Source organism: Gorilla gorilla, chromosome 20, assembly GCF_029281585.2.
Source record: "Gorilla gorilla gorilla isolate KB3781 chromosome 20, NHGRI_mGorGor1-v2.1_pri, whole genome shotgun sequence".
Classification (NCBI taxonomy): Eukaryota; Metazoa; Chordata; class Mammalia; order Primates; family Hominidae; genus Gorilla; species Gorilla gorilla.
This window is the reverse complement of record NC_073244.2, coordinates 27,831,008-27,858,239: the sequence shown is the minus strand read 5'-3', so window position 1 is coordinate 27,858,239 and position 27,232 is coordinate 27,831,008. Positions and strand designations below refer to the sequence as shown.

Sequence of the window (27,232 nt, the reverse complement as noted above, 5' to 3'; positions counted from 1 at the left end):
CCGGTTAAAAGCTTTGCCACATTCTTGACATTTGTAGAGTTTCTCTTCAGTATGAATTATCTTATGTGTAGTAAGGCATGAGTACCAGTTAAAAGCTTTCTCACATTCTTTACATTTGTAGGGTTTCCTTCCAGTATGATTTCTCTTATGTGCAGTAAGGTGTGAGGACTGGTTAAGAGCTTTCTCACATTCTTCACATTTGCAGGGTTTCTCTCTAGTATGAACTCTCTTACCTTTTTTTTTTTTTTTTTTTTGGAGATAGAGTCTCTCTCTGTCATCCAGGCTGGAGTGCAGTGGAGCAATCTCAGCTCACTGCAATCTCCACCTCCTGGGTTCAAGCGATTCTCCTACCTAGGCCTCCAGAGTAGCTGGGACTAAAGGTGTGCACCACTACACCTGGCTAATTTTTTATATTTTTAGTAGAGATGGGGTTTCACCATATTGGCCAGGCTGGTCTTGAACTCTTGACCAGGTGATCTGCCTGCCTCAGCCTCCCAAAGTGCTGGGATTACAGGCATGAGCCACCACACCCAGTCAAACTCTTTTATCTTTAGTAAGGGTAGAGGACCAGTCAAAGCCTTTGCCACATTCTTCACGTTTGTAGAATTTCTCTTCCACATGAATTCTCCTATGTGTAGTAAAGTATGAGTACTGGTTATAAGGTTTGCCACATTTTTTACATTTGTAGTGTTATTCTCCAATATGAATTATCTTATGTATAGTAAGGGTTGAAGATTGGTTAAAAGCTTTGCCACATTCTTCACATTTGTAGGGTGTCTCTCCAGTATGAATTTTCTTATGTTTAGTAAGGTTTGAGGCCCACTTATAAGCTTTGCCACATTCTTCACATTTGTAGGGTGTCTCTCCAGTATGAATTTTCTTATGTTTAGTAAGGTTTGAGGACCAGTTATAAGCTTTGCCACATTCTTCACATTTGTAGGGTTTCTCTCCAGTATGAACTCTCTTATGTCTAGTAAGAGTTGAGGACTGGTTAAAAGCTTTTCCACATTCTTCACATTTGTAGGGTTTCTCTCCCATATGAATTATCTTATGATTAGTAAGGTTTGAGGATTTTTTAAAAGCTTTGCCACATTCTTCACATTTGTAGGGTTTCTCTCCAGTATGAATTATCTTATGTCTAGTAATTTGTGAGGAACAGTTAAAAGCTTTGCCACTTTCTTCATGTTTGTAGGGTCTCTCTCCAGTATGAATCATCTTATGTGTAGTAAGGTATGAGAATTGGTAGAAATCTTTGCCACATTCTAAACATTTGTAGGGTTTCTCTCCATTATGAATTCTCTTATGTTTAGTAAGGGTTGAGAATACATTAAAGGCTTTGCCACATTCTTCACACTTGTAGGGTCTCTCTCCAGTATGAATTATCTTATGTTTAGTAAGGGTTGAGAATACACTAAAGCCTTTGCCACATTCTTCACATTTGTAGGGTTTCTCACCAGTATGAATTCTCTTATGTGTAGTAAGGCGTGAGTACCAGTTAAAAGCTTTGCCACATTCCTCACATTTGTAGCGTTTCTCTACAGTATGAATCATCTTATGTGTAGTAAGATAAGATAATCGGTAGAAAGCTTTGCCACATTCTTCACATTTGTAGGGTTTCTCTCCAGTGTGAATTCTCTTATGTGTAGTAAGGTAAATGAATCGGTAGAAAGCTTTGCCACATTCTTCACATTTGTAGGGTTTCTCTCCAGTATGAATCATCTTATGTGCTGTAAGGTAGGAGTAACAGTTAAAAGCTTTGCCACATTCCTCACATTTGTAGGGTTTCTCTCCAGTATGAATTACCTTATGTGTAGTAAGGTATGAGAATCTGAAGAAAGCTTTGCCACATTCTCCACATTTGTAGGGTTTCTCTCCAGAATGAATTTTCATATGAGTAGTAAGGTTTGAGGACTGTTTAAAAGCTTTGCCACATTCCTCACATTTGTAGGGTTTCCCTTCAGTATGAATTATCTTATGTCTAGTAAGGGTTGCGAATACATTAAAGGCTTTGCCACATTCTTCACATTTGTAGGGTTTCTCTCCAGTATGAATTATCTTATGTCTGGTAAGGTGTGAGTACCAATTAAAAGCTTTGCCACATTCCTCACATTTGTAGGGTTTCTCTCCAGTATGAATTATCTTATGTTTAGTAAGGTATGAGAATTGGCAGAAAGCTTTGCCACATCCTTCACATTTGTAGGGTTTCTCTCCAGCATGAGTTATCTTATGTTTAGTAAGGTGTGAGGACTGTTTAAAATCTTTGCCACATTTTTCACATTTGTAGTGTTTCTCTCCAGCATGAATTACCTTATGTCTAGTAAGAGTTGTGGACTGGTTAAAACCTTTTCCACATTCTTCATGTTTGTAGGATTTGTCTCCAGTATGAATTCTCTTGTGTCTAGTAAGGGTTGAGAACCATTTAAAGGCTTTGCCACATTCTTCACATTGGTAAGAATTCTCTCTAATATGAATTATTTTATGTTGACCTAGGTGTAAAAGCATGCAAAATGATTTGCCACATTTTTTACATTTGAAAGGTTTCTTTCCAGTATGTCTTGTCTTATGTGTATTTGAATTTAAAAATTTATGAAAGACTTTCACATATTTATCACATTGAAATATTTTGCTCTGGGTAGTTGTCAAATACTCGTTTAGTTCATTATAACCTTCTTTTTGCACATTACACTCATTCACACTTTTACAGCCTTTTCTTAACTGTAAATCTTTATGTCCATAATTTCCATATTCTCTCAGTATCACTTTTTGGAAAGAATCTTTTATGCCCGGCTGTGGCCAAAGGTCCTGGGCAAAATGAGAATATGTAACTGAAAGAAATAAAAATATCAAATTACTCCACTTACTAGACTCAGATAAATATAGATTACAAATCTAAACTATAACATTATACAAACTACATATACAAGATGATATAGCAAAATACCAAAGGCCCTAATTTTTTATAGACATATATAACAAAAACACACTAACGAAAATACATCTGAGAAAAAATTATAAATGAGCTAAATGTTTAAAGTACCCGAAGTGAGCACAATGCAAAAAGTCACACAGAAGAAAAAAAAGTTTGTTACATTTACCCAACACAGCTGTTCTTGCTCCCTGATATAACATAATGCCTTTAGAAGTAAATTGCCCCAAATGTGGTGGCTCACACCTGTAATCCCAGCACTTTGGGAGGCTGAAGCATGTGGATCACGAGGTCAGGAGATTGAGACCATCCTGGCCAACACTGTGAAACTCCGTCTCTACTACAAATATAAAAGTTAGCTGGGCATGGTGGTGTGTGCCTGTAGTCCCAGATACTCAGAAGGCTGAGGCAGAATTGTTTGAACCCAGGAAACAGAGGTTGCAGTGAGCAGAAATCATGCCATTGCACTCCAGCCTGGGTGACAGTGGAAGACTCCATCTCAAAAAAACAAAAAGAAGTAAATTGCCAGCCGGGCGTGGTGGCTCAACCTGTAATCCCAGATACTCAAGAGGCTGAGGCAGGAGAATTGCTTGAACCCAGGAGGCAGAGGTAGCAGTGAGTCAAAATCACACCATTGCACTCTAGCCTGGGCAACAGTGAGACTACATCTCAAAAAAAAAACAAAAAAAAAAAAACAAAGAAAAAAAGAAGTAAATTGCCAACATTTTATATATATATTTTAAAAAACACAAGTAGAATGCACCTGCCATGTCCGGAGACAGGCTGAGGCAGCCGAGCTCTGGCCTGAGGCACTGGGGCATTGGGATGGTGAAGATGTCAGCTTCCTTAGTCCCGGCAACTGTCCAGGCTGTGAACAAGAGGAAGCTGCAGCCCACCCAGGCCGCCCTCACCCTGACACCTTCAGCAGTAACCAAGGTAAAACAAGTTCTTAAAGATAAGCCTGGCCAGGCGCGGTGGCTCACGCTTGTAATCCCAGCACTTTGGGAGGCCGAGGTGGGTGGATCATGAGGTCAGGAGATCAAGACCATCCTGGCTAACGCAGTGAAACCCCGTCTCTATTAAAAATACAAAAAATCAGCCAGGTGTGGTGGCAGGTGCCTGTAGTCCCAGCTACTCAGGATGCTGAGGCAGGAGAATGGCGTGAACCCGGGAGACAGAGCTTGCAGTGAGCTGAGATCACGCCACTGCACTGCAGCCTGAATGACAGAATGAGACTCCATCTCAAAAAAAAAAAAAAAAAGAAAAAAAAAGAAAAAGGTAAGCCTGAGCTTGTAGGTGTAAAAGTTGGTGTCCAAACCAGGGTCTGTAATGGCCTTTCTTATACTCTAGAATATACAAAGACAAAAGGAGATTCTGATGAAGAAGTTACTCAAGATGGAGTAAGAGTATTCATCAAAAAGAAAGCAAAGCTAACAGTTTTAGGAGTGGAAATGGACTATGTTGAAGACAAATTATCCAGTGAGTTTGCGTTCAATAACCCAAACATCAAAGGGACGTGTGGCTGTAGAGAAAGCTTTAATATTTGAAATCTCAGGACTCTTCTGGCCGTAGGTTCCAAGAAAACTCCTGGAAGCCTTGGTGCTCACTGCAGAAATCATGTGACTCTCACGTGCTTAATGTGCTGCTGCCTTGTAAGGAAAATAAAGTGATGCATCTTGAAAATGAAGCTAGTGTGTTAGATCCCAGAAGAAATATTTGTATTCTCATTAGGGGACAGAAAATGAGAAGCCATCACTCTCCTTGGATCATTTAGGTCTCTTACATCCTTTGTTTTAGAAACAGTTTCATTAAAGTTGCCTTCCTGGGCACCTGTTTATCCATTTCCTGAACAGTGTGCCCTCCTTAGCTCTCTACTGAATGGCTTGAACATGCATCCCCCTCAGCATTTCTCCCAACCAGATCGGCGACTCCTAAAATCTGAGACAGGACGTCCTGACTGCTGGTAGTAACATGGTGGTGCATTGTTTTCCCACCCAAACTTAATATAGCCTTTTTATACATTTTTATGAAAAATTTCATTGTCAGATGCCTCATTGAGTACCTTTTAATAGTACCGGGCAAAGATTTTCTTCAACTATAGTACAGATTAGTTCTCAGTGATGGTATTAAAAGGTGAGAAAGATGTCATCCATCTGTTTTTTAATCCATTTCTTTTGTCACCTTATGTGCCTGCTCAGAGATAGGATCTCAAGCTGACTTTGATTCTTTTAGTTGAGGGGTCTCTTAAAGCCATCTAGCCCACCTCCCTCAATTCCCTATGTGAGAAAGCAAATCCCCAGGGAAGCCAAAGGACTCCTGTCCACCCCCACTCCACAGGCCAGGGGAGAGTGGGGACTCTACCCCCATCTCCCCTTCCTTGTAGGTGACACATGCTCTGCCCTCTGAGGCAGTCAGTGAAGGCAAATGGTCTGACTTCTTTATTTGGTCACCATTTTCATAGAATTTCTTTATAATTTGATGGAGATCATATTATTTTTATTTTATTTTCAGTGGGAAGAATTTTAAAACCCTTTTATGTGAACTACCATCTTGTTTCTTTCATCTTTGAAACTATGGTTTGTAGCAGAGAAGACATTGTAACAACCCAGAATTATGTTTTTGGAATGTGGTCCTCATTGTGCAGGAGAATGTGGGGATCTTTTCTTAAAATTCCCAGTGTGCATATACTTTCTGGTTCCTCATTCCAGTTGCTAAAGTTCTTAATATTTTAGCCTAACATTTTTATCACCAAATTTTCTTAATAAGTGTTCCTTTTGTTACTTAGTTACTGATTTTCCTGGGTTTGACATATTAAGTATTCTATGAGATGATACATATGCTTTTATTGAAAGCTGATTCTCATGAATTCAAGTAGTTGAGTTCCTTTCTGTTTCTTTTATTCACTAAAGTAGCTGGCACAAAACACACCAAAACCTAGAGCGGTAGTTTTATGTAAATGCTTATGAGTTTGTATCAATAATATAACTGTTGATCCACTTATAATTTGTGCAATACTGTATGTATGTAGAGATTGAGTTGTCAATTAAAACAATGTGGCCTTAAAAAAATAATAAAAAAAACACAAGTAAAATACTGGCTCATGTATCTTTATTGCTTGCTTGTAGGGGCCTTTGAAGACACTGGTTTCTGTCACCCATGACATATAGTGCTGAAAGAAATGGTGGTATAATTTGGAATGACAGTTTGAGTCTGCTGGGATCAAAGGTAAATGTTAAAGCAGTGAAGAGACTGCAGGACCACAGAAAGAAAACAGGTGCAGTGAGTGATTACTGAGTATTAACAAAGAAGATGAATAATTTCCTTTAACCAAAAAATAAACACAAAATTTCAGGCAAGACACATTGTAAGAATATGTCTGAGAGACTCTCAGAATCTCTAACCCAGACAATTGTTCAAAGTATGCCAGGAGAAAGCCACATTACAAAGACTGGGACAGGTAACATTTTTTTAATGTGCAAATTTTAATAAAAGATTAGAATATATATAAAACAGGGCAATGTAGTACCAATAAAATTATTATAAATTTTTCAGAAAGAAATAAAAAATGTATACATTAATTTTAAAAATTGAAAATAAATCGAATACTCAATGAGTAAAATATGAACACAGAGAACTACAGAAAATCAGAAAACTGGAAATAAGAACAGAAATATTTAAAATATTGGAAAAACAGAAATTATGGAGGTAAAAAATATAAAAAATAACTGAGAAATCTTTTAAAAAGTAATGTAAAAATGAAGAAGCTGAACAAACAAACTAGAATACAAAGATATTTATATCAAACACATATGTAAGCACAATTTTAAAAGTCACAGAAAAGAGAATCTTGGGAGCTGCAAGATAAAAGTGATGTGTTGGCTGGGCGCGGTAGCGCAAGCCTGTAATCCCGACACTTTGGGAAGCTGAGGTGGGTGAATCACCTGAGGTCAGGAGATCGAGACTAGCCTGACCACATGGAGAAACCCTGTCTCTACTAAAAATACAAACTTAGCTGGGTGTAGTGGCATATGCCCGTAATCCCAGCTACTCGGGAGGCTGAGGTAGGAGAACTGCTTGAACCCGGGACACAGCGAGGTGAAATCGCACCATTTCACTCTGGCCTGGGGAACAACAGTGAAAATCCATCTCAAAAAAAAAAAAAAAAAAAAAAAAAAGTGATATTATTTGCAAGAATACTCTTATGAGATAGCCAGTGGATTCTCAACAAAAATTTTTCAGGACAGAAGGAAACTGTGTCATATAGTCAAATCTGAAGAAAATAGTTATCAAGTGAGTGTAATACCATCACCAAATCTGTCCTGCTAAATAAAAAGAAAACAAACTTAAAAAATAACCAAACTTTAAAAAGTATATTGGCACTTCCTTACATATAAAAGGTGCTGAAAGCAGTTGCTTCCAATGAAAATAAGACGATTTAACAAAGCAACACAAAATCATATTAAAACACATTATTTTCTGGGAAAGATACGCACATACACAAAAATAAATTTCTTAGCATTATCATAATGGCACAGAAGAAATTTTTAATTATTCTCCAAAATTTGAAAGATAAAGGCATAGAAATCATTATAAACATGTTAATAAATATACAAATAAAAATATAATTAGCAACATCAATAACAAATCTGAGAACATATGTAAATGAGAAAAAATTTTTGCATGCAACAAAAGTTCATTTTTAACTAGACTGAAATACATTGTATCTCTTAGAGGTTTTATGTAATCCCCCACGTACCACAAAGAATATGCCTGTATAGATACAGAAAACAAAATAAGAAAGAAGTAAAAGCATATCAAAGTAAAAATAAAACAGCCACAGAGAGAAACAAAGAGAAAATGTGGGACAAAGATGCAAGAATCAAATAGAACAACAAAAAAAATAAGTAAGTCTCTTTGTTTCAGAAAACTTTCCAATCAAGAGACATACTTTCAATAAAGAAATTTATTTAAAATTATTAAAAACCAAGATCCAATTTGCCTTTCTACAAGGGTCAGCTGACATCTAATGATAAAAACATACTGAAGGTGGCAAGATAGATTTAGACATTGCATGCAAATATTAACCAAATGAGAGCAGAAGAGGTCAAAATAGTATTACAAAAGCTACATCTTAAGTCAAAAACTGTCATATCTTACATAAAGTACTTTAAGTCAAAACTGCAAAGAGACAAAGAAGGACATTAAACAATAATAGATTTATTAACTGGGAACCTATGACAAATTTTATGTGTGTGTGTGTGTCTGTGTGTATGTCACACTAAGGTTCCCAATATATAAAGCAAATATTGACAGACTGGAAGAAACACCTAGACAGCAATATAATTATAGTAGGAAATTTCAATACCCCACTTTCTGTAATAAAAATAAAACAAGACAGAATATTAGTAAGTGAAGAGAGGAATTGAAGGCAGTATAATACAATTTTTTTTTTTTAGATGGAGTTTGCTCTTGTTACCCAGGCTGGAGTGCAATGGCACGATCTCAGCTCACCACAACCTCCGCCTCCTGGGTTCAAGCGATTCTTCTGCCTCAGCCTCCTGAGTAGCTAGGACTACAGGCACGTGCCGCCATACCTGGCTAATTTTGTATTTTTAGTAGAGACGGGGTTTCTCCATGTTGGTCAGGCTGGTCTCAAACTCCCGAACTCAGATGATCCGCTCACCTCCGCTTCCCAAAGTGTTGGGATTACAGGCGTGAGCCACCGTGCCCAGCCCGTACAATTATTTTTAACAGAGAAATAGAGAAGAGTCCTCAAGAAAATGAGGAAACACATCCTTCTCAATAGCTTATGCAACATTCTCTTTGATAGACCACCTGTTAGGCCAAAAATGGAGTCATAAAAATTTGTTAAATTTGACATTTTATGAATTACATTCTATGACCAAAATGGAATGAAAGTATAAAATAGAAAAAAAGGCTGGGTGTAGTGGCTCACGCCAGTAATCCCAACACTTTGGGAGGCCGAGGCAAGTATACTAAAAATCCAATTTTTTCATAAAACTTTTTATAAAAACATGAGAGTTTTTACTAAAAACTCTCATGGTGGTGCATGCCTGTAGTCTCAGCTACTCGGGAGGCTGACGTAGGAGAATCGCTGGAGGCAGAGGTTATGATGAGCCAAGATGGCGCCTTTGCACTCCAACCTGGGCAACAGGAGTGAAACTCCATCTCAAAACAAAAAACAAAACAAAACAAAAAAACTACAATAAACTTTGAATAGCCAAAGCAATCTTGAGGAAAAAGAACAAAACAGAGAGACATCATATTTTATAATTTCAGACTATATTTCAAGAATATACTAATAAAAAAAGATGGAATGTGCAGAAAATTAACATAAAAACCAATAGAACAGTGACCACTACTCTCACACATTTTAGACATGATGCAAAAGAGAACTAAAAAAATAGTTTAACATAAAGTTTCTCAAAATCATGCAGATATTTGTGTGTCCCCCAAAACAATGGAAATGCAGTCAGATTGTGCAGTCTTTTCTATGCCATGAAGAGGACTCTGGCTCTCACTGTGAACTTGAAGGAAAATCAATGAAGGGAAAGTAGAATCCTTAGAGAATTTAAAAGCCTAAGACAGAAGATGGCCCTATGTGACAGTAACAACAAAAAGAAAACAAACAAAAAAAAACACACACCTCAGGCTTCCCAGAATCTATTTGCTTTGGAACACAGCTTCCCAAATCACATTATAGGGACTTGCTTTTTTTTTTTTGTAATCTTCCAACCTTTCATCTATGTCAACTGTTTTATTCACTCTCACCTACCTGGCGGTGTGGCTACCATACCGTGTCTCTTCATATTCCAGGGATCTTTTCCTTGCTCCAGACAGGTGATCAGATCTGGCTTAGAGACATCAATACCTGATTTATTAAAAATAAATAACATCAATCTTGCTCATATTCTCTAATTACCTACCTATTACTGTGCTTAGTAAAGAGGAGGTAATAGAATATTCTAGAAAATTCATCCCAAAATACTATTTAATGATAGAAAGTTCTTACATTTAGAAAATATTTTAAATTTGTAGGTCCTTAATTTTGCTACTCAGTGCTCATGAATCAAAAATTAGTGGTGGCATATAGATTTTAACATATGGACGACAATATTTTATACTACTAAATTTCTGAGATTACCACTACTCTAGAGTGAAGGTACAGACCAGCTCAGGAATGCAAAAAGTTCAGGCTAAGATAAAACATCTTGAGGAAATTTTTTTCTACATGGATAATTCCTTCACAATTTTTTGAAAACAGGGATCAGAAACGCATTTATGCAAAGCATAAACTACCAAAAATTATTCTACAAAAATGGAGAAATGAAACCTTTAGTGTATATAAGGAATTGTGTATTAAAGTTATTCTCACCCAAGAACACCAGGTTTCTGAAGTTCTCTAACATCACTTTCCTATACAAATCTTGCTGAGCAGTGTCCAGGAATTGCCACTCCTCCTGAGAGAATTCTATGACCACATCCCTAAATGTCAACGGCCCCTGAAAAACACACACACACACACACACACATATTTACAAGTGTCCATGGGCAGAATTTATCACTTGAATTAAGGTTAAATGAGAGAGTAAAGAAAATTGGTTCTGACTTACAGGAATAACTGAAATCATCCAACAATTTTCAACACAGAAATATTCTCTAATGTATTCTCTAACTCTGAGAGAAGAGAATGGTATAAGATCCACAATACCGCTGTATATATGATAATTTATGAACAATAAAGTATAAAAATGAAAGGCATGAACACAAACATGTACATTTTTTAGTGTTATATTTGCATCACAAAGAATGAGTAGTGCATATTTTTCAGGCAAAAATGACATGTTGAGTTAGACAGCACCTCTCAAGTTTTAATGTGTACAATAAACTGGAGATCTTATGCAGATTTTTTTTTTTTCAGAAGATGTGAAATAAAGTCTGAGATTCTGAATTTCTAACAAGCTCACTAGTAATGCCAATGTATTTGGTCCAAAAAGAACATTTTGTCAAACATCCAGTAAGTAGAAGAGCCTGTGTTTTACCCCATTTTTCTGGCCTGTAAACAAAGATAAGAGTCTTCATTTTCCAAAGATAGACATATGCAAAGAAAACCTAAGAAAGAAAGGCAGCTGCCAGATTAAATGTGATGATTTATGCACAGCTCTTCTTTGGCTACATAAAGATACTTAATAATGAGGAGAAAAATAATTAACTCTACAGTGAAATTAATATTTCCGAGAGCTCTTGAAGTAAATTTTAAAATCAACTGCACGAGGACAAATTTTTGTGATGTGCTGATGCACACCGAAGAACACAGCATCATTACTGAGATATTGCCCCCCAAAAAGTATAGTCTGAATTTAACCACACAGAAAAATCAGTTTTATGCAGAGTTCAAGATGCAGATATCTTCTATGTTCTGTAATTTTTAATAACAATTTAAAGTAGTCTTTCTTTAGCACCCTAGAAAGTGGGTATCTCACAATAATTTTTTTTCAGAACTTTCAGAGTAATAAATGCCATCCAGTTTAAATAAGCATTTTCTTAATCCTGTTCTGAATAGAGCTAATGAAGAACACGTATGAAACCTCAATATTACATGTTCTCCATCCTTACTAAGGACGTTCCCCCAATAGGAATCTTGAGTATCCACATCTTTCCACGTTCAACAGCAACAAGGGAAACATTTTTAATAGTGCAGATCAAAAATTCATGGTAAGAATTCTGCATGGCATATAAGAAGTCATGATTTAGAGAGTGTAGAGAAGGCTCTGGGATATAGGAGAGAGATATTTTGCAGAGACCCTCGACTATCACAAGAATTTTTTAAAGTAGTTAAACTCATTAGGGGAAAGAAACACAAGTAGAGAAGTAAATGTTTGCAAGGACTAAATGCATCGCACTCCAGGAGGCAGAGTGGACACAGCTCTTCATCTGACACGTTTAGCTGAAAAAAAAAAAAAAAAGCCATTTTTCCTCTTTCATCTTCTTTGGAAACGCTTTTCAGATGACATTCTCTGGAGAAGTTACACCTGCGTCTTGAAAAAATTCCTTAAAAGGCGTCAGCACCACCTGTTTACCTGCTAGTCTCACACCCACAGAAAAAAGAACTAAGACCTGCAGAAAAAGCCCACCCATTTCTGTCCTTTATAACAGCAGAGATTCAGGAATAATGAACTGCTCAATGAATATAAAAATATGTTTCTCTATTTCTGTCTTCAGGTGCCTGCTTTTGCCACAAACACCAGCAATTTCTGCTACAGTAATGGAAATATGGGTGACACTGACCTCTCCCTATCAAAACCAAACAGAACAGTCCCTGTGACTACCTTTTAGTGCAAAGGTGGAACTTAACTCTCATGAATGTATCTTGAACCCCACACACTTGATTCTGGCCTCACCTTAGAGTCACATGAGACACAATTAAAATAACATGAATACTTTCACCTAGAACAATAAACAGAACCTGTGGAAAGGGTACAAGTAAAGAGATTTCTGCAAATTGGCCATGTAATGCTAATGAGAAGTCTGGGCTGATAACCACTTAGCTAAGCATTGCCTCTCAAGCTTTAATGAGCTCAAAAATCACTTGGTAATGTTGGTCCCACTTTATGTAATGTGATTCTGTAGGTTTGAAAAGGGTCCATGGATGGGTGTTTTAAACAAGTCCCCTGTCAATGCTGATGTTGCTCCCCCTGGGCTCATTATTAGCATTAGTTAGAGAAAGCAGGCGCAGCACAAAGTCCTTTACATGCTGCACTCTTGTCACAATACAATACTTCTCATACCCAAATAAAGACAAAAAATGTAAAGTTTCATATTCTTTGCTGGCTCTCTAAAGTTTACAGAGGACACAGAAGGCAGCAATGTCTAAATAAGTCTGCATTTAAAAAACAACATGTACACATGAACTAATGCAATGTTTATTAAGCAGGTACTATGTGCTCAATAGTATGTTACAGAGCACTGTGCTGGGAATAACACATTATGTGTTATTATTTGTTATTATGTCCTACTAACACCTTGAAAGTTCATACTAAAGTTCATACTAAGTGTTCAATAATTCTCAGGATTTAGAATGTAGTTTAGAGAAATTTTTTTGTGTTTATGTTTACTTGTTTATGACTTGTAGAGCAGCTATTGGATCTGCAGGAACAGAAAATTTGCTAAATGGAACGTTTCTGTAAGCACTGGTTTTACTACAAAATTTAAAAATTAAGATCTTAAAATGTATAGTTTATTTTTCTTATGTATCTGCTTTTGGGTTTCAGGATATTGTGAGCAGCAGCTCTAGAAAGTCAGCAGGATTTACCCCCAAAAACTTGAATCTTTATAAATCGGTTTTGTAAGGGAAGACTCCAGAGTGGGGCCAGACCTAAATAAGGCCTCCAAAAATGGTGAATCTGATCAGAACTGGGGCAGGGAAAAGAACCTAGGTAGAATTTGTTTTCTATGTCACTGGAGTATTTCCAGTTCTGTTTTTCCTAAGCTTACCTAAGAAAAACTTAAATCCCAGCCTGGCATGGTGGCTCATGCCTGTAATCCCAGCATTTTGGGAGGTCGAGGTGGGTAGGTCACCTGAGGTCGGGAGTTCAAGACCAGCCTGACCAACATGGAGAAACCCCGTCTCTACAAAAATACAAAATTAGCCGGGGTGGTGGTGCATGCCTGTAATCCCAGCTACTCGGGAGGCTGAGGCAGGAGAATCGCTTGAACCCGGGAGGCGGAGGTTGAGGTGAGCTGAGATCGCGCCATTGCACTCCAGCCTGGGCAACAAGAGCGAAACTCCGTCTAAAAAAGAAAAAAGAAAAAAAAAGTTAAATCCCAGAGTTCATGTAACACTAATCTATTTTTGCCACTGCTGTCAATTTTATAACATATACTAATAAGCAATTTAAATGGATCTTTTAAAGTTTTCTAGGATAATTTTATTAGAAGATAAATATGTATTCTTAGAAAAGTAAAAGAAACACAAATAATAATAACAACTCTTCAGTCCATAAATATACCTTCAGGTGATAACTTCAGAAGTCACAACAATATTAAAAAGAAGTGGACCAAGGTTTTTTTGCACACTTCTATTCACTGTACCAACCATATAATGCTTAATTCAACCATGTATCCAGTTGCTAGTCTAGACTAAAATTTCCTGGATGGTAGGGACCTTGACTGCTTCATCTATTTTTTGAATGACCATATGAAGTGGAAGCAATTAGTTTGTTTGAGTCACCAGACCTCCTCTTTGTCTTTCACTCTAGTACCAGAAAACTTGAGAAACTCTCATCTGGGTAACAACCAAAGTTATCTCTTGTATGAGGGAGAAAAAAACACAGGATGTCTCCTTTCTCTTACAACGAGACAGAAACAGAATTAATCATTCTTGTTAGCCTGACATAATTCTACCCTTGACATCCTCAAATGTCTTAAGGACACCCAGGTGATTAGGAGAGGATTCCCAGTGACCCAGGGCTGATGGCCCAGTGATAAGCCAGGCTGGAGAAACTCAGGCTGATTCTAAATAGAAAATGGAACGGCCTTGGTGGAGCCCCAGAACCTGGGTCACCTATCCTGATTTTTGCTAGCTTTTGGGTAAGAAGAAGGACGAGAATACTTTACTCCAATATCACAATTACCAGTAGGTATAGTTGTGGTTATGGCTCTGGATACTTTGTGGTCTTGATCTCTCATTCTTGTTTACACTTACAGATTCTATCATCAGATTCTATTTACACCGGGAGCCTCTCACATACTGTAGCAGGTCACTGAACAAGACTGAAAAGCTTCAAGAGCCACACTCTCAAATGGGGGCTTTAAGATTTCTACACTGACATCTCACAATACAGAAAATGCCTTCTGTTGGTTTTCAGTACATTCTCAATCCAAAGTCTGGCCCTGTCTTGTAAATCCCAGGCAGAGGCCAGAACTTATGTGCAGGTTCTAGGTGGGGTTAGCCTGACTCTGCATCCTTGGGCATTACAGCAAGCCGAGTACAATCAAAGAAGAGATCCCTTCATAGAGGCTGCTCTAGCACATTCTAAGTAATATGTCTACCTAAAAGAAAAAAACTGAGGCAACATGAATATAAGTAGAGAGTTCATCTGGGCCAAGCTTGAGGATTGTAACCTTGGAGCAAAGATACATCCTCCAAAGACTGAACAAATAAGAAATTGAATCCCTGAATATACCAATAATGAGCTCCAAAATTGAATTAGTAATAAATAGCCTACCCACCAAAAACAACAAAGAATCAGAAAAATTTACAGCTGAATTCCACCAGATGTAAAAATAAGAGTTGGTACCACTTCTACTAATATTATTTCAAAAGATTGAGAAAAGGGGACTTCTTTCCAACTTATTCTATAAAAATAGCATTATTCTGATACCAAAATCTGGCAAATATAAAACAAAAAATAGAAAACTTGAGGCCAATATTTTTAATGAACATTGATGAAAATATCCTCAACAAAATACTGGCAAACCAAATCCAGGAGAACATCAAAAAGCTAATGCACTATGATCAACTTGGCTGTATCTCTGAAATAAAAGGTTGGTTCAACATACAATTAATAAATGTTACTCATGTAAACACAATTAAAGATAAAAACCACAAAGTTATTTCAATAGATGTTTAAAAAGCTTTCAACCATTACGGGCATGGTGGCTCACACCTATAATCCCAGCACTTTGGGAGGCCGAGGTTGGCGGATCATGAGGTCAGGAGTTCAAGACCAGCGTGACCAACATGGTAAAACCCAATCTCTACTAAAAATACAAAAATTAGCCAGGCATGGTGGTGTGTGCTTGTAATCCCAGCTACTCAGGAGGGCGAGGCAGGAGAATCACTTGAATCCAGGAGGTGGAGGTTGCAGTAAGCTGAGATCATGCCACAGCACTCCAGCCTGCGAGAGAGTGCGAGACTATGTCTCAAAAAAAAAAAAAAAAAAAAGAACGAAGCTGGAAGCATTACACTGCCCCTCTTCAAACTACATTACAGTAACCAAAGCAGCATTATACTGGCATAAAAACAGACTCATAGAACAATGCAACAGAATAGAGAGCCCAGAAATAATGCCACACACCTCCAACCATCTGATCTTTGACAAACCTGACAGGAATATGAAAAGAATTCTGTATTTAATAAATGGTGCTGAAATAACTAGCTAGCACTATGTAGAAGATTGAAACTGGTCCCCCTCCTTACACTATATATAAAAATCAACTCAACCTGAATTGAAGACTTAAATGCAAAACTTAAAACATGCATGTTCATTTCACCACTGTCCACAATAACAAAGACACGGAATAAACCTAATTGCCTATTGATGGTAGACTAGATTGAAAAAATATAATATGGTAGCGTGAGGTGGCTCACGCTTGTAATGCCAGCACTTTAGGAGATTAAGGCAGGTGGAATGCCTTAGCTCAAGAGTTAAAGACCAGCCTGGGCAACATGGCAAAGCCGTATCTCTACAACAAATAAAAAAAGAAAAATTAGGCATGATGGTGTGAGCCTATAGTTCCAGTTACTTAAGGGGCTGAGGTAGAAGGATTCCTTAAACCTTGAGCCTTGGAGGTTGAGGCTGAAGTGAGCCAAGATCACACCACTGCACTCCATCCTATGTGACAGAGTGAGACACTGTCTCCAAAAATAAAATAAAGATTTAATCAAAATAAAATACGGTACATAAAAATCAAGGAAGACTATGTGGCCATATAAAAACACAAAGCCAGGCGCTGTGGCTCATGCCTATAATCCCAACACTTTGGGAGGCTGACGCAGATGGATTACTTGAGATCAGGAGTTCGAGACCAGCCTGGCCAATATACTAAAACCCCGTGTCTACTAAAAATACAAAAAATCAGCTGGGCATCGTGGCAAGTATCTGTAATCCCAGCTACTCGGGAGGCTGAGGCAGGAGAATCACTTGAACTTGGGAGGTGGAGGTTGCAGTAAGCAGAGATCACACCATTGTACTCCAGCCTGAGAAACAGAGTAAGAATTTGTCTGGCTGGGCGCTTTGGCTTCTGTCTGTAATCCCAGCACTTTGGGAGGCTGATGTGGGCAGATCACAAGGTCAGGAAATCAAGACCATCCTGAGCAACATGGTGAAACCCCGTCTCTAATAAAAATACAAAAATTAGCAGGGCTTGGTGGCATGCACCTGTAGTCCCAGCTACTCAGGTGGCTGAGGCAGAATTGCTTGAACCTGGGAGGCTGAGGTTGCAGTGAGCCGAGATCGCACCATTGCACTCCAGCCTGGATAACAAGAGAAAAACTACGTCTCAAAAAAAAAAAAAAAAAAAGAGTTTGTCTCAAAAAACAAGCAAACAAACAAAAAACACCAAGATTAAGTCCTTTGCAGCAATATGGATGGAGCTGGAGAACATTATTCTTAGAAAATTAATGCAAAACAGAAAACCAAATGCATGTCACCATTTATAAGGAAGAGCTAAATAATAAGAACACATGGACATAAAGAAGGAACAGTCATGGAGGTCTAGTTGAGGATGAAGGATAAAAGGACAAAGAGGATCAGAAAAAAATACCTCTTTGGTGCTATGTTTAGGAACTCACTGACAAAATAATCTAAAACAAACCCCCATGAAACAATTTTACCTATATAACAAACCTGCACGTGTATGTCTGAACCAAAAAGAAAAGTTAAGAAAAGAAAAACCCATGCATGCAGACGAGTGCAATATAACTGGAAAGAACTGTTTGTTCTACAGATAGTGGTCCCAGTGGGGCTGTACTCTGATTTATTTCTGTGTCCATGCAGGCAGATGAGATTATGAACAGGTGCTCCATAATGCTAGGTAGATGGAGAAAACAGGTTACTGCTGCAGATACAGTGGGGATATGCCAGGAGAGTTGTAGACACTTTTGTGTCTTTTTGGCAAGAAACCCTAGGATCAAATATGCTGTGGTGAAGTTCCTGATGGTGGTGCCTAGTCCTGGGAGGAGTGTGGACACATCAATGTCTAGTGGGTGTGTTTGTGAGTGGGTGGGAATCCTGTGGTGGCAGCTGTGAGACAGAGGGTCTGTCATTAGATCTCCTTTCCTCTGAGTTTTCATTCTCTCACCCTAAGAGGAGACCTGGAATCACAGGACAACAGGCAGTATGACAGTCTGTGTACAGGAGAGCAGAGCCTTCCATTTTCAGACACCTGGAGTTCCACTGCAGGCCAGGCGTCTGTGATATCTTTCTTCTGGCACCAAATCTGTAGCATTTGCTGAACATCAAGCAATTCTCTAACACCAACTCAATGTCTAACATTTGAATTCTGACACCACCCAGAGTCAGCACAGACCCTGATTCAGGGCTCAGTCTCACAACATTGTCCTCACTGCAGATGCCAGTCACAAACCCCATAGGCCCATCTATGTGTCTGAGCTACTGTTTAAAAACTGGGGACTCCTGAGCCCTTTCTCAAGTTCAATTATCTGATCAAGCTACTCACAGAACTCAGAAAAACACTGTAGTTATGTTTACCGGTTTATTATAAAATATACAACTGAGGAAAGTCAAATAGAAGAAATGTATAGGACAAAAAAAGATGTAGAAAGGTGAAACACATACATAATCTAGGTAAATAGCTGTGATTAATAAAATTCTTCATCCTTTGTGTTCTTCAGGAACAGTTTATAGAAAGAAATACCCTTCCCATTATGACTTAGATGGTGCTCTCTTTCCTTATTTATTACACAGCCAGACACAGAATCTGTCAGAGGTACACAGCCTCCATTTTGAATAGGGGCTGAGTAAAATAAGGATGAGACCTACCGGGCTGCATTTCCAGATGGTTAGGTATTCTAAGTCACAAGATGAGATAGGAGGTCAGCACAAGATACAGGTCACAAAAATCTGGCTGATAAAATAGCTTGCAGTAAAGAAGTGGGATAAAAGCCACCAAAACCAAGATGGTGATGAGAGTGACCTCTGGTCATTCTCCCTGCTACCCTCCCACCAGTGCCATGAGAGGTTACAAATGCTATGGCAACATCAGGATGTTACATCGTAAAGGTCTAAAAAGGAGATATATAAATAATCCACCTTTTATTTAGCATATAATTAAAAAGTAAACATAAAAATGCACAACCAGCCTATGGAGAAAGCCATTTCTTTTATTTCTTTACTTTCTCAATAAATTTGCTTTCACTTTACGACTTGCCCTGAATTCTTTCTTGAGCAAGATACAAGAACCCTCTCTTGGGGTATAGATCAAGACTTCTTTCTAGTAACATTTTCCTGGCAACCACAAAAGGACTATACTGAAGAGACTTCTGTCCCTCCCCCAGAAAAATTATCTGTGGATACCAATTGGCTGACTTTGAGTCCATATACCTGGGTAAAGGATGAGATTAGGTTGGAGGCACAACTTAGGAAAGTCAGAGTCTCTCCTAAGACAGCGTGGGTTAAAGGAGCCTCTAAAACAAGGCAAGGATGCTTGACTGTACTTGGATTCAAGGCCCAACTTAAGAAAGTTATAGTCCTTCCTAAGATGTAGGTTAGAGACCGCTCTCCGTAAAGTCTCTCTCAACTAAGAACTGGTTTCACACCACTGGATGTTAACTGCTATTCTTTTTGGATTAATCTGTCTTGCACTGTTTGCTGGTGTCTATGAGTGACAGAATTAGGCATCTATAGGACCATGGGACATGGGGAGCTCTTTCCCCTCCAAAAGGGGAAACTTGAGAGCTGATAGGACTTCTGGAAATGACCCTTTTGCTACCAAGAAGCGGCTGCCTGAACTTGTAAAATATATTGCAGTTGTACTCTGTGTGTAGAAATGCAGGATAAACTTTCTGGATGTTTCCTATTCTTTTTTTTTTTTTTTTTTTGAGATGAAGTCTCCCTCTGTCACCCAGACTAGAGTGCAGTGGCGCGATCTTGGCTCACTGCAACTTCTGCCTCCCGGGTTCAAGCGATTCTCCTGCCTCAGCCTCCTGAGTACCTGGGATTATAGGCGTGCCCTGCCATGCCTGGCTAATTTTTTGTATTTTTGGTAGAGACAGGGTTTCGTCATTTGGTCAGGCTGGTCTTGAACTCCTGACCTCAAGCGATCCACCCGCCTCGGCTTCTCAGAGTGCTTGGATTACAGGCATGAGCTACCACGCCCAGCCTAGACGTTTTCTTAAATTAAACACTTACTAATCTTTGAGATAACCCCTTTTTTGAAACTCAACAGTTATGAATGGCCCTCACATACTGATGAGTTTCGACTGAGCTCCTCTCTACCTCAAATACAAAAGACTCTAATAGTTAAGCAAGAATATCATCGCCCCTATACAGCATGAAGTAGTTACAGAAGATGAATTTTCATTCCTCTGTAACCCTTATGATTAAGAGGTTTTTTTGTACAAAAGAGGGAGGAAATGTCAGGCATATTGAACCAGGGCAAATCCATTTTGAATAGGGGGTGGGTAAAATAGGGCTGAAACCTACTGGGCTGAATTCCCAGATGGTTAGGCATTCTAAGTCACAGGATAAGATAGGAAGTCAGCACAGGATACAGGTCATAAAGACCTGGCTGGCAAAACAGCTTGCAGTAAGGAGCAGGATAAAACCCAACAAAACCAAGATGGCAATGAGTGTGACCTCTGCTCATCCTCACTGCTACACTCCCACCAGTGCCATGACAGTTTACAAATGCCATGGAAACATCAGGAAGTTACCCTATATGGTCTACAATGGGGATAAATAATCCACCCCTTGTTTAGCATATAATCAAGAAATAACTGGCTGGGTGCAGTGGCTCATGCCTGTAATCCCAGCACTTTGGGAGGCCAAGGCAGGTGGATCATGAGGTCAAGAGATGGAGACCATCCTGGCCATCATGGTGAAACACTGTCTCTACTAAAAAAAAAAAAAAAAAAAAAAAAAAAAAAAAAAATTAGCTGGGTATGGTGGTGGATGCCTGTAGTCCCAGTCACTCAGGAGGCTGAGGCAGGAGAATCACTTGAACCCGGAAAGCAGAAGTTGCCATGAGTCGAGATCATGCCACTGCACTCCAGCCTCATAACAGAGCAAGACTCCCTCTCAAAAAAAAAAAAGAAAGAACCATAAAATGGGCAACCAGTAGGCCTCCGGACTGCTCTGCCTATGGAGTAAGCAATTCTCTTATTTCTTTACTTTCTTAATAAACTTCCTTTCATTTTATTCAATGAACTTACCCAGAATTCTTTTCTAGAGTGAAATCCAAGGACCCTCTCTTGGGGTTTGGATTGGGACCCTTTTTCGGTAAAAACTTGGCACCTTTTCTTCTTTTTCTTATTAAAAGAGTCAGCTGTATTTGTCTTCAGTGGTCTAAATAAAATTTTTCACAGGCTACTGAACTTTGAGCTACCCTTAATCTGAGCCATTATACAATTTCATTCTATATCCCTCCTAAAAACATGCTGACTTCAGGATAAAACATTCTCTGATCTGAAATCTGATTTTTTAACCCCCTGTTTGCCATTCTCCTCCATTCTTTCTAATCTTGTAGGCTCCACTCTATGAAAAAAAGCCCTTGTCTACCTAAAATTGCATTCCTTAAAGTTTTTATAATTGGTATTCCTCCTGTTGCAATCCTCTTTTTGAATTCTTTTTTTTGTTGTTGTTGAGATGGATTCTCGCTCTATTGCCCAGGCTAGAGTGCAGTGGCATGATCTCAGCTCACAGCAACCTCCATCTCCTGGGTTCAAGCATTTCTCCTGTCTCAGGCTCCTAAGTCACTGGGACTACAGGTGCACATCTCCACGCCTGGATTATTTTTGTATTTTTAGTAGAGACGGGGTTTCACCATATTGGTCAGGCTGGTCTCAAACTCCTGACATCAGGTGGTATGCCCGCCTCAGCCTCACAAAGTGCTGGGATTACAGACATGAGCCACCATGCCCGGCTCTAGAATTCAATTTTTTTTTTTTTTTTTTGAAATGGAGTCTCACTCTGTCACCCAGTCTGGAGTGCAGTGGGACCGTTATCGGCTCACTGCAACCTCTGACTCCTGGGTTCAACCATTTCTCCTGTCTCAGCCTCCAGAATAGCTGGATTATAGGCACCCATCACCACGCCCAGTTAATTTTTGTATTTTTAGTAGAGATGGGGTTTCACCATATTGGTCAGGCTGGTCTCAAACTCCTGACCTCAGGTGATCTGCCCACCTTGGCCTCCCAAAGTGCAGGGATTACAGGCATAAGCCACCGTGCCTGGGTCTGGAATTCAAATTTTTTTTAACAGAAATTAACTTTATAACATATTACAAAGTCTAGAAACTGCCTCAAAACAACTACACGGTCAGTAAGACCCTCCCAGTCCCCTTTTGTCTTAACCTTAACTCATCTGCCTGTAGCTTTCCAGGACTCTGTAGCTTCTCTCATCAGAAAGGCTTCTTCCATGACTGGAGTGAGCAGGCTAGAATATCCGCAGGAGAGGCTCTCCAGAAAAAACTAACTGGACCTTTAGTAACCTACTTTTACAGTCTCAATATAAGCCTTAGCTTTGAGTCACTGGGCTCAAGCTTTAATTTCCATGTTAGAGTTGCTCACTTGGTTTTTGAAACTAAGTGTTTGAAAAATCCAAAAAAATTACTCAAACACAGTATTCCTATAAGGGAAGAAAATTTTAAGGTGCTTACATTTTATACCTTAATAAGAAAAGCAAAAGTATTTCTATCAGAAAATAAATGTATTATTTTATTAATTCCATTAAAAATCATGCAGCAAACATTTAGTCATATGGAAACACTTCCAGGCAATACCAAGTTTCATCTCATAAAATTTAGCATAAAACTCAGAAATCAAGATAACAGAATTTGAACAGAGATATTCGCTGTCAAAAATTTACCCTGCAAAAAAAAGGAACTGATGTTTTCATGAATCTATGTAACTCACCAATTATCTACCACATTTTCTTGTGGAAACATATTCATTTTCTATGGCAAAAATGGAATAGAGATTTTTCCTCTTCTTTTTCTTGGTAGCATTCTGAAAGCTAAGCTTGAAATTCTGTTTGAAATCACCCAGCCATTAAAAACTACACCTGAGAAAACTTGTAAACTCACTCTGGGAAAGAAAAAGGTAAGTGAAAATTTTTAACAAATGAAATATATGATTAACTTTTTTGAATCCCACGTCTTTTATGCCCTTTGTAAATATTTTTCTACCTTTCAAGCCCTACTAATATAATGTAACTTACAGCTAAAAAACAGGTGAAAATAAGTGAACAAATCTCTTCAAGGTGACAAATCCAGGAATGGCAGTGCTGGTTAAATAACAGATGTGTCTGACTCATGTTTCAAGTCAGGCCATTCAATCACTTGAGAGATCCTTCCACCCACTCCTGCTCACTTATGTGCTCAAGAACCACCCATTCAGGAGACACTGCACTATTTTTCGGTGACTGCCCTAGATGCATTTTACTTTGCAAGTTCTTACACCATCTCACTGGAGTCAGTTTGTTGTTGTTTTTGTTGTTTGTCTTTCGGGATACTATTTTTTTGGTCACATATTTTTCACTGTTTTTTACTCTTTTTCTTTTACTATATTTATTTCACTATTCTTCTGCTCCCTTACAGAATCCAGGGGGCAGAAGATATTTCTGTGTTTGCTCCTCATTACCAGCATCTGATTGGCTGACAAGCAATTTGTCTCCATGAAATGGAAGCTGGGTTGGTAGAAGACAATTTATTCATTATTATTATTATTACTATCATCATTATTATTATTATTAGATGGAGTTTCGCTCTTGTTGCCCAGGCTAGAGTGCAATGGCAGGATCTCGGCTCACCACAACCTCTGCCTCCCGGGTTCAAGTGATTGTCCTGCCTCAGTAACCCCAAGTAGCTGGAAATTCAGGCATGCGCCACCATGCTTGGCTAAGTTTTTTGTATTTTTAGTAGAGCATGTTTATCAAGCTGGTCCCAAAGACAATTTTAACATATCAAGGGGTTACCTTTTCAAAATAAGAGTACTCCAGAAGATTCCTCTCAGCCCCAGGGTATCCACTTGCCCCCTTGACAGGATACACTCCATACCTCAGGTCGTCCTATGAGAGAAAATAAACCAGAAACTGATATCCACTAGACACTCTAGCTGACATAACCATGGCAGATATCTCGGTTTATCCCCAGATAATACTGAAACCCAGGACCGGGAAAAAACTAAACGGTGGCTGAGGACACATCACCCCATAAATTTTCCAAAGCAGAATTCTGACCCAAAAAAATTCCAATAACATCTCTGTGCCTAGAAAGATAAAAGGAAAACACACACAGAGATTTTTTGCAACACAGTGTCAGGGGATTATTATTTGCTTTCTTTTCATGGAAAATATTTACAAACAGATAACAAACCTTCTTAAAAGTACCATTTGTCTGGGTGTGGTGGCTCAGGCCTGTAATCCCCATACTTTGGGAGGCTGAGGCAGGCGGATCACCTGAGGTCGGGAGTTCGAGACCAGCCTGACCAACATAGAGAAACCCTGTCTCTACTAAAAATAAAAAATTAGCCGGGCTTGGTGGCTGGCACATGCCTGTAATCCCAGCTACTCGGAGGCTGAGGCAGGAGAATCGCCTGAACCCTGGAGGCATAAGTTGCGGTGAGCCGAGACCATGCCACTGTACTCCAGCCTGGGCAACAAGAGCAAAACTCCGTCTCAAAACAAAAAACAAACAAAAAAACCCCCAAAACACCATTTATGCACGGCGCAGTGGCTCACGCCTGTAATCCCAGCACTTTGGGAGGCCAAGGCGGGCGGATCACCTGAGGTCGGGAGTTCATGACCAGCCTGACCAACATGGAGAAACCCTATCTCTTCTAAAAATACAAAATCAGCTGGGCGTGGTGGTGCATGCCTGTAATCCCAGCTACTTGGGAGGCTGAGGCATGAGAACCTCTTGAACCCGGAGGCGGAGGTTGTGGTGAGCCGAGAATGTGCCTTTGCAACAAGAGCGAAACTCCGTCTCAAAAAAAAAAGAAAAGAAAAAAGCATCATTTAATGCCTTGCCAAAAAATAATTAATTAAAATACGGTATAAAAAAGTACACTACAAAATAAGTGGCCAGGCCCGGTGGCTCACGCCTGTAATCCCAGCACTTTGGCAAGCTGATGCGGGCGGATCACCTGAGGTCAGGAGTTCGAGACCAGCCTGGCCAGCATGGTGAAACCCCCGTCTTCACAAAAACACAAAAATTAGCCAGGTATGATGGCGCGCACCTGTAATCCCAGCTACTAGGTAGGCTGAAGTGGGAGAATTGTTTAAATCCGGGAGGCGGAGGTTGAGGTGAGCCGAGATCGCGCCATTGCACTCCAGCCTGGGAGACAGAGCGAGACTCCATCTCAAAAACAAAACAAAACAAACAAAAAAACACAAATACGTGATAATGTGAATTAGGGAGGAAAAGCTGGCATTTGGGAACCCCAGAAGAAATTGGAAATTTAGTATCTTACTGCAAGCAAGAATGAGGCTGGAGTAATGAGTGATGGGTGTTAGACTTAAGATCCTGATTGGGACCCAGGTGAAAAATGCAGCAGAAAATCAGTTCCCTGTGGAGTGTGAAAATAATTAAGTGGCAGGCAATTAGACTAAGGTTTCTGTAGTCCCTGGGTTCCTACTTCAATTTAAAAAATCTAACTCAGGCGCATTATTTTGAATTACTACATTCAGAGAAACAAAATTCAGGCTTCACCTACTATAAACTGCCAATTGAGCTCCGATTACATAACCAGGAAATTTTCACCTTTAATGTACAAATTAAGAAACCACGTAACTGTACCTAACCAATTACTAAATTTGGTTTTCTTCATCATGCATTTTACAAAAGACTTTCAAGCCTCTCCTATAGACCACAAACTACAAACCACAGCTTGGTGCTCTACAATTCTAGAACCACTTTTTGATTAAATTATTTAATCAGTTAATTTTTTTTTTGAGACAAGAGTCTCGCTCTGTCGCCCAGGCTGGAGTGCAGTGGCACGATCTCGGCTCACTGCAAGCTCTGCCTCCTGGGTTCACGCCATTCTCCTGCCTCAGCCTCCTGAGTAGCTGGGACTACAGGCGCCCGCCACCACGCCCGGCTCATTTTTTGTATTTTTAGTAGAGACGGGGTTTCACCGTGTTAGCCAGGATGGTCTTGATCTCCTGACCTCTGATCCGCCCACCTCGGCCTTCCAAAGTGCTGGGATTACAGGCGTGAGCCACCGCGCCCAGGCTAGAACCACTCTTTGATTAAATTCTTTTAATATTTTTGCAGTGACTCCCATTAACTTTTAATAGGAGATAATAGGAACTGGGAACCCCAAGGAACAAGCCTCTTCCCATTCATGAACCCGCACTCCAAGTCAGGATTCTCCCCTGACGACCCTCCCACAGTCCCTGCACAATCCGATAGAGAAGCGGCGCTGCGGATGCAGAGATTCCCCAGAGAGGGCTCCAGGCAAGGTCACAGTCACCATGCAGGGAAGAGACAGGACGCCCAGGGGCCGGGCTGTCGGTGCAACCGCCATCTTATGGCTGAAGGCGACTGAGGCCGAGCTGGGCAAGGAGAACTCGGGGCGCAGATTGTAGAGCTGACTGCGGGGTGGCCTGAGTCTGGCCACAGCCACTTCCCACCGGTTCCAACCAGCCCTTCGCCTCTCTTGGGATGTTGGACCCCGCACTCTCACCATTTCTAGGCTTCCAGGGTGTCCCGGCGTCTTAGCTGTGGATTCCCAATACCTGCAGGTCACAGGACCAGGGGCTGGGCCTCTAAGAGCAGAGGACACAGAGCAGTGAAGACGAGACCCGGAGTTCCAGCGGCAGCCAGAGACAAAGAAGCGGACAAATCCCGCCACATCCCGGAAGCCGTCCTCTCCGCTCAAGCTGCGTGCCTGATTGGACAGTTCCCAGCCCAGCGTCGCTGATTGGATAACGTTTAAAACCCCACCCTCTCAGGCCCTGACTGACAGAAGATGTAATTAGATGCTGGGCTGAATAAAGAAAGAGTGACCGCCTAGGCTGCAGCCTTTTCAGGCAGGGCTTCCTCCCTGAGCTGAGATAGGCCCACCCCAAAGGGTATATGCATTCAACCTTGCGTATAAGGTCATATGCATTTGTAAATACTATATCATATGGCTATACATAAATGAAAAGGATATAATAACAAATGTTTTAAAATTTCAGGTTTTTTTTACTTTCCTGGCTTATGGTCCTTTGGGCAGGCAGCCTGAGATTTTAAAAAGGAGGTAATCCTCTGAAATAAAATGTGAGCCACGTGAATTTTGAATTTTCTGGTAGCCAAACTAGAAAATTAAAAAGAAACAAG

General features: G+C 39.7%; 1 protein-coding gene across 4 annotated transcripts; it reads right to left on the bottom strand.

Annotated features, from left to right (window-relative positions):
- On the bottom strand, positions 1 to 26,798 carry ZNF738 (zinc finger protein 738). Of its 4 annotated transcripts, none has more exons than XM_019014836.3 (5): positions 26,595 to 26,776; positions 23,884 to 23,976; positions 10,323 to 10,449; positions 9,723 to 9,818; positions 1 to 2,825 (listed from the first exon to the last, which is right to left on the bottom strand). In XM_019014836.3, the coding sequence occupies exons 1-5, from the start codon at positions 26,595 to 26,597 to the stop codon at positions 691 to 693; spliced, it is 2,454 nt and encodes an 817-aa protein (XP_018870381.2). In that variant the 5' UTR covers positions 26,598 to 26,776; the 3' UTR covers positions 1 to 690. The 4 variants fall into 4 exon arrangements, with proteins under 4 accessions (XP_018870381.2, XP_055228281.1, XP_030859854.1 ...); XM_031003994.3 differs by lacking the exon at positions 1 to 2,825 and adding an exon at positions 6,018 to 8,299 and having other exon boundaries at positions 26,595 to 26,798; XM_031003995.3 differs by lacking the exon at positions 1 to 2,825 and adding an exon at positions 6,018 to 6,095 and having other exon boundaries at positions 26,595 to 26,771.
- Positions 26,799 to 27,232: the final 434 nt, after the last annotated feature.

Coding starts and splice junctions, on each gene's coding strand:
- ZNF738 (XM_019014836.3), bottom strand. Junction 9,819..10,322: donor CAGAAACCTGGTGTTCTTGG/GTGAGAATAACT, acceptor TTAATAAATCAG/GTATTGATGTCTCTAAGCCA. Junction 2,826..9,722: donor TATGGTAGCCACACCGCCAG/GTAGGTGAGAGT, acceptor TATTTCTTTCAG/TTACATATTCTCATTTTGCC.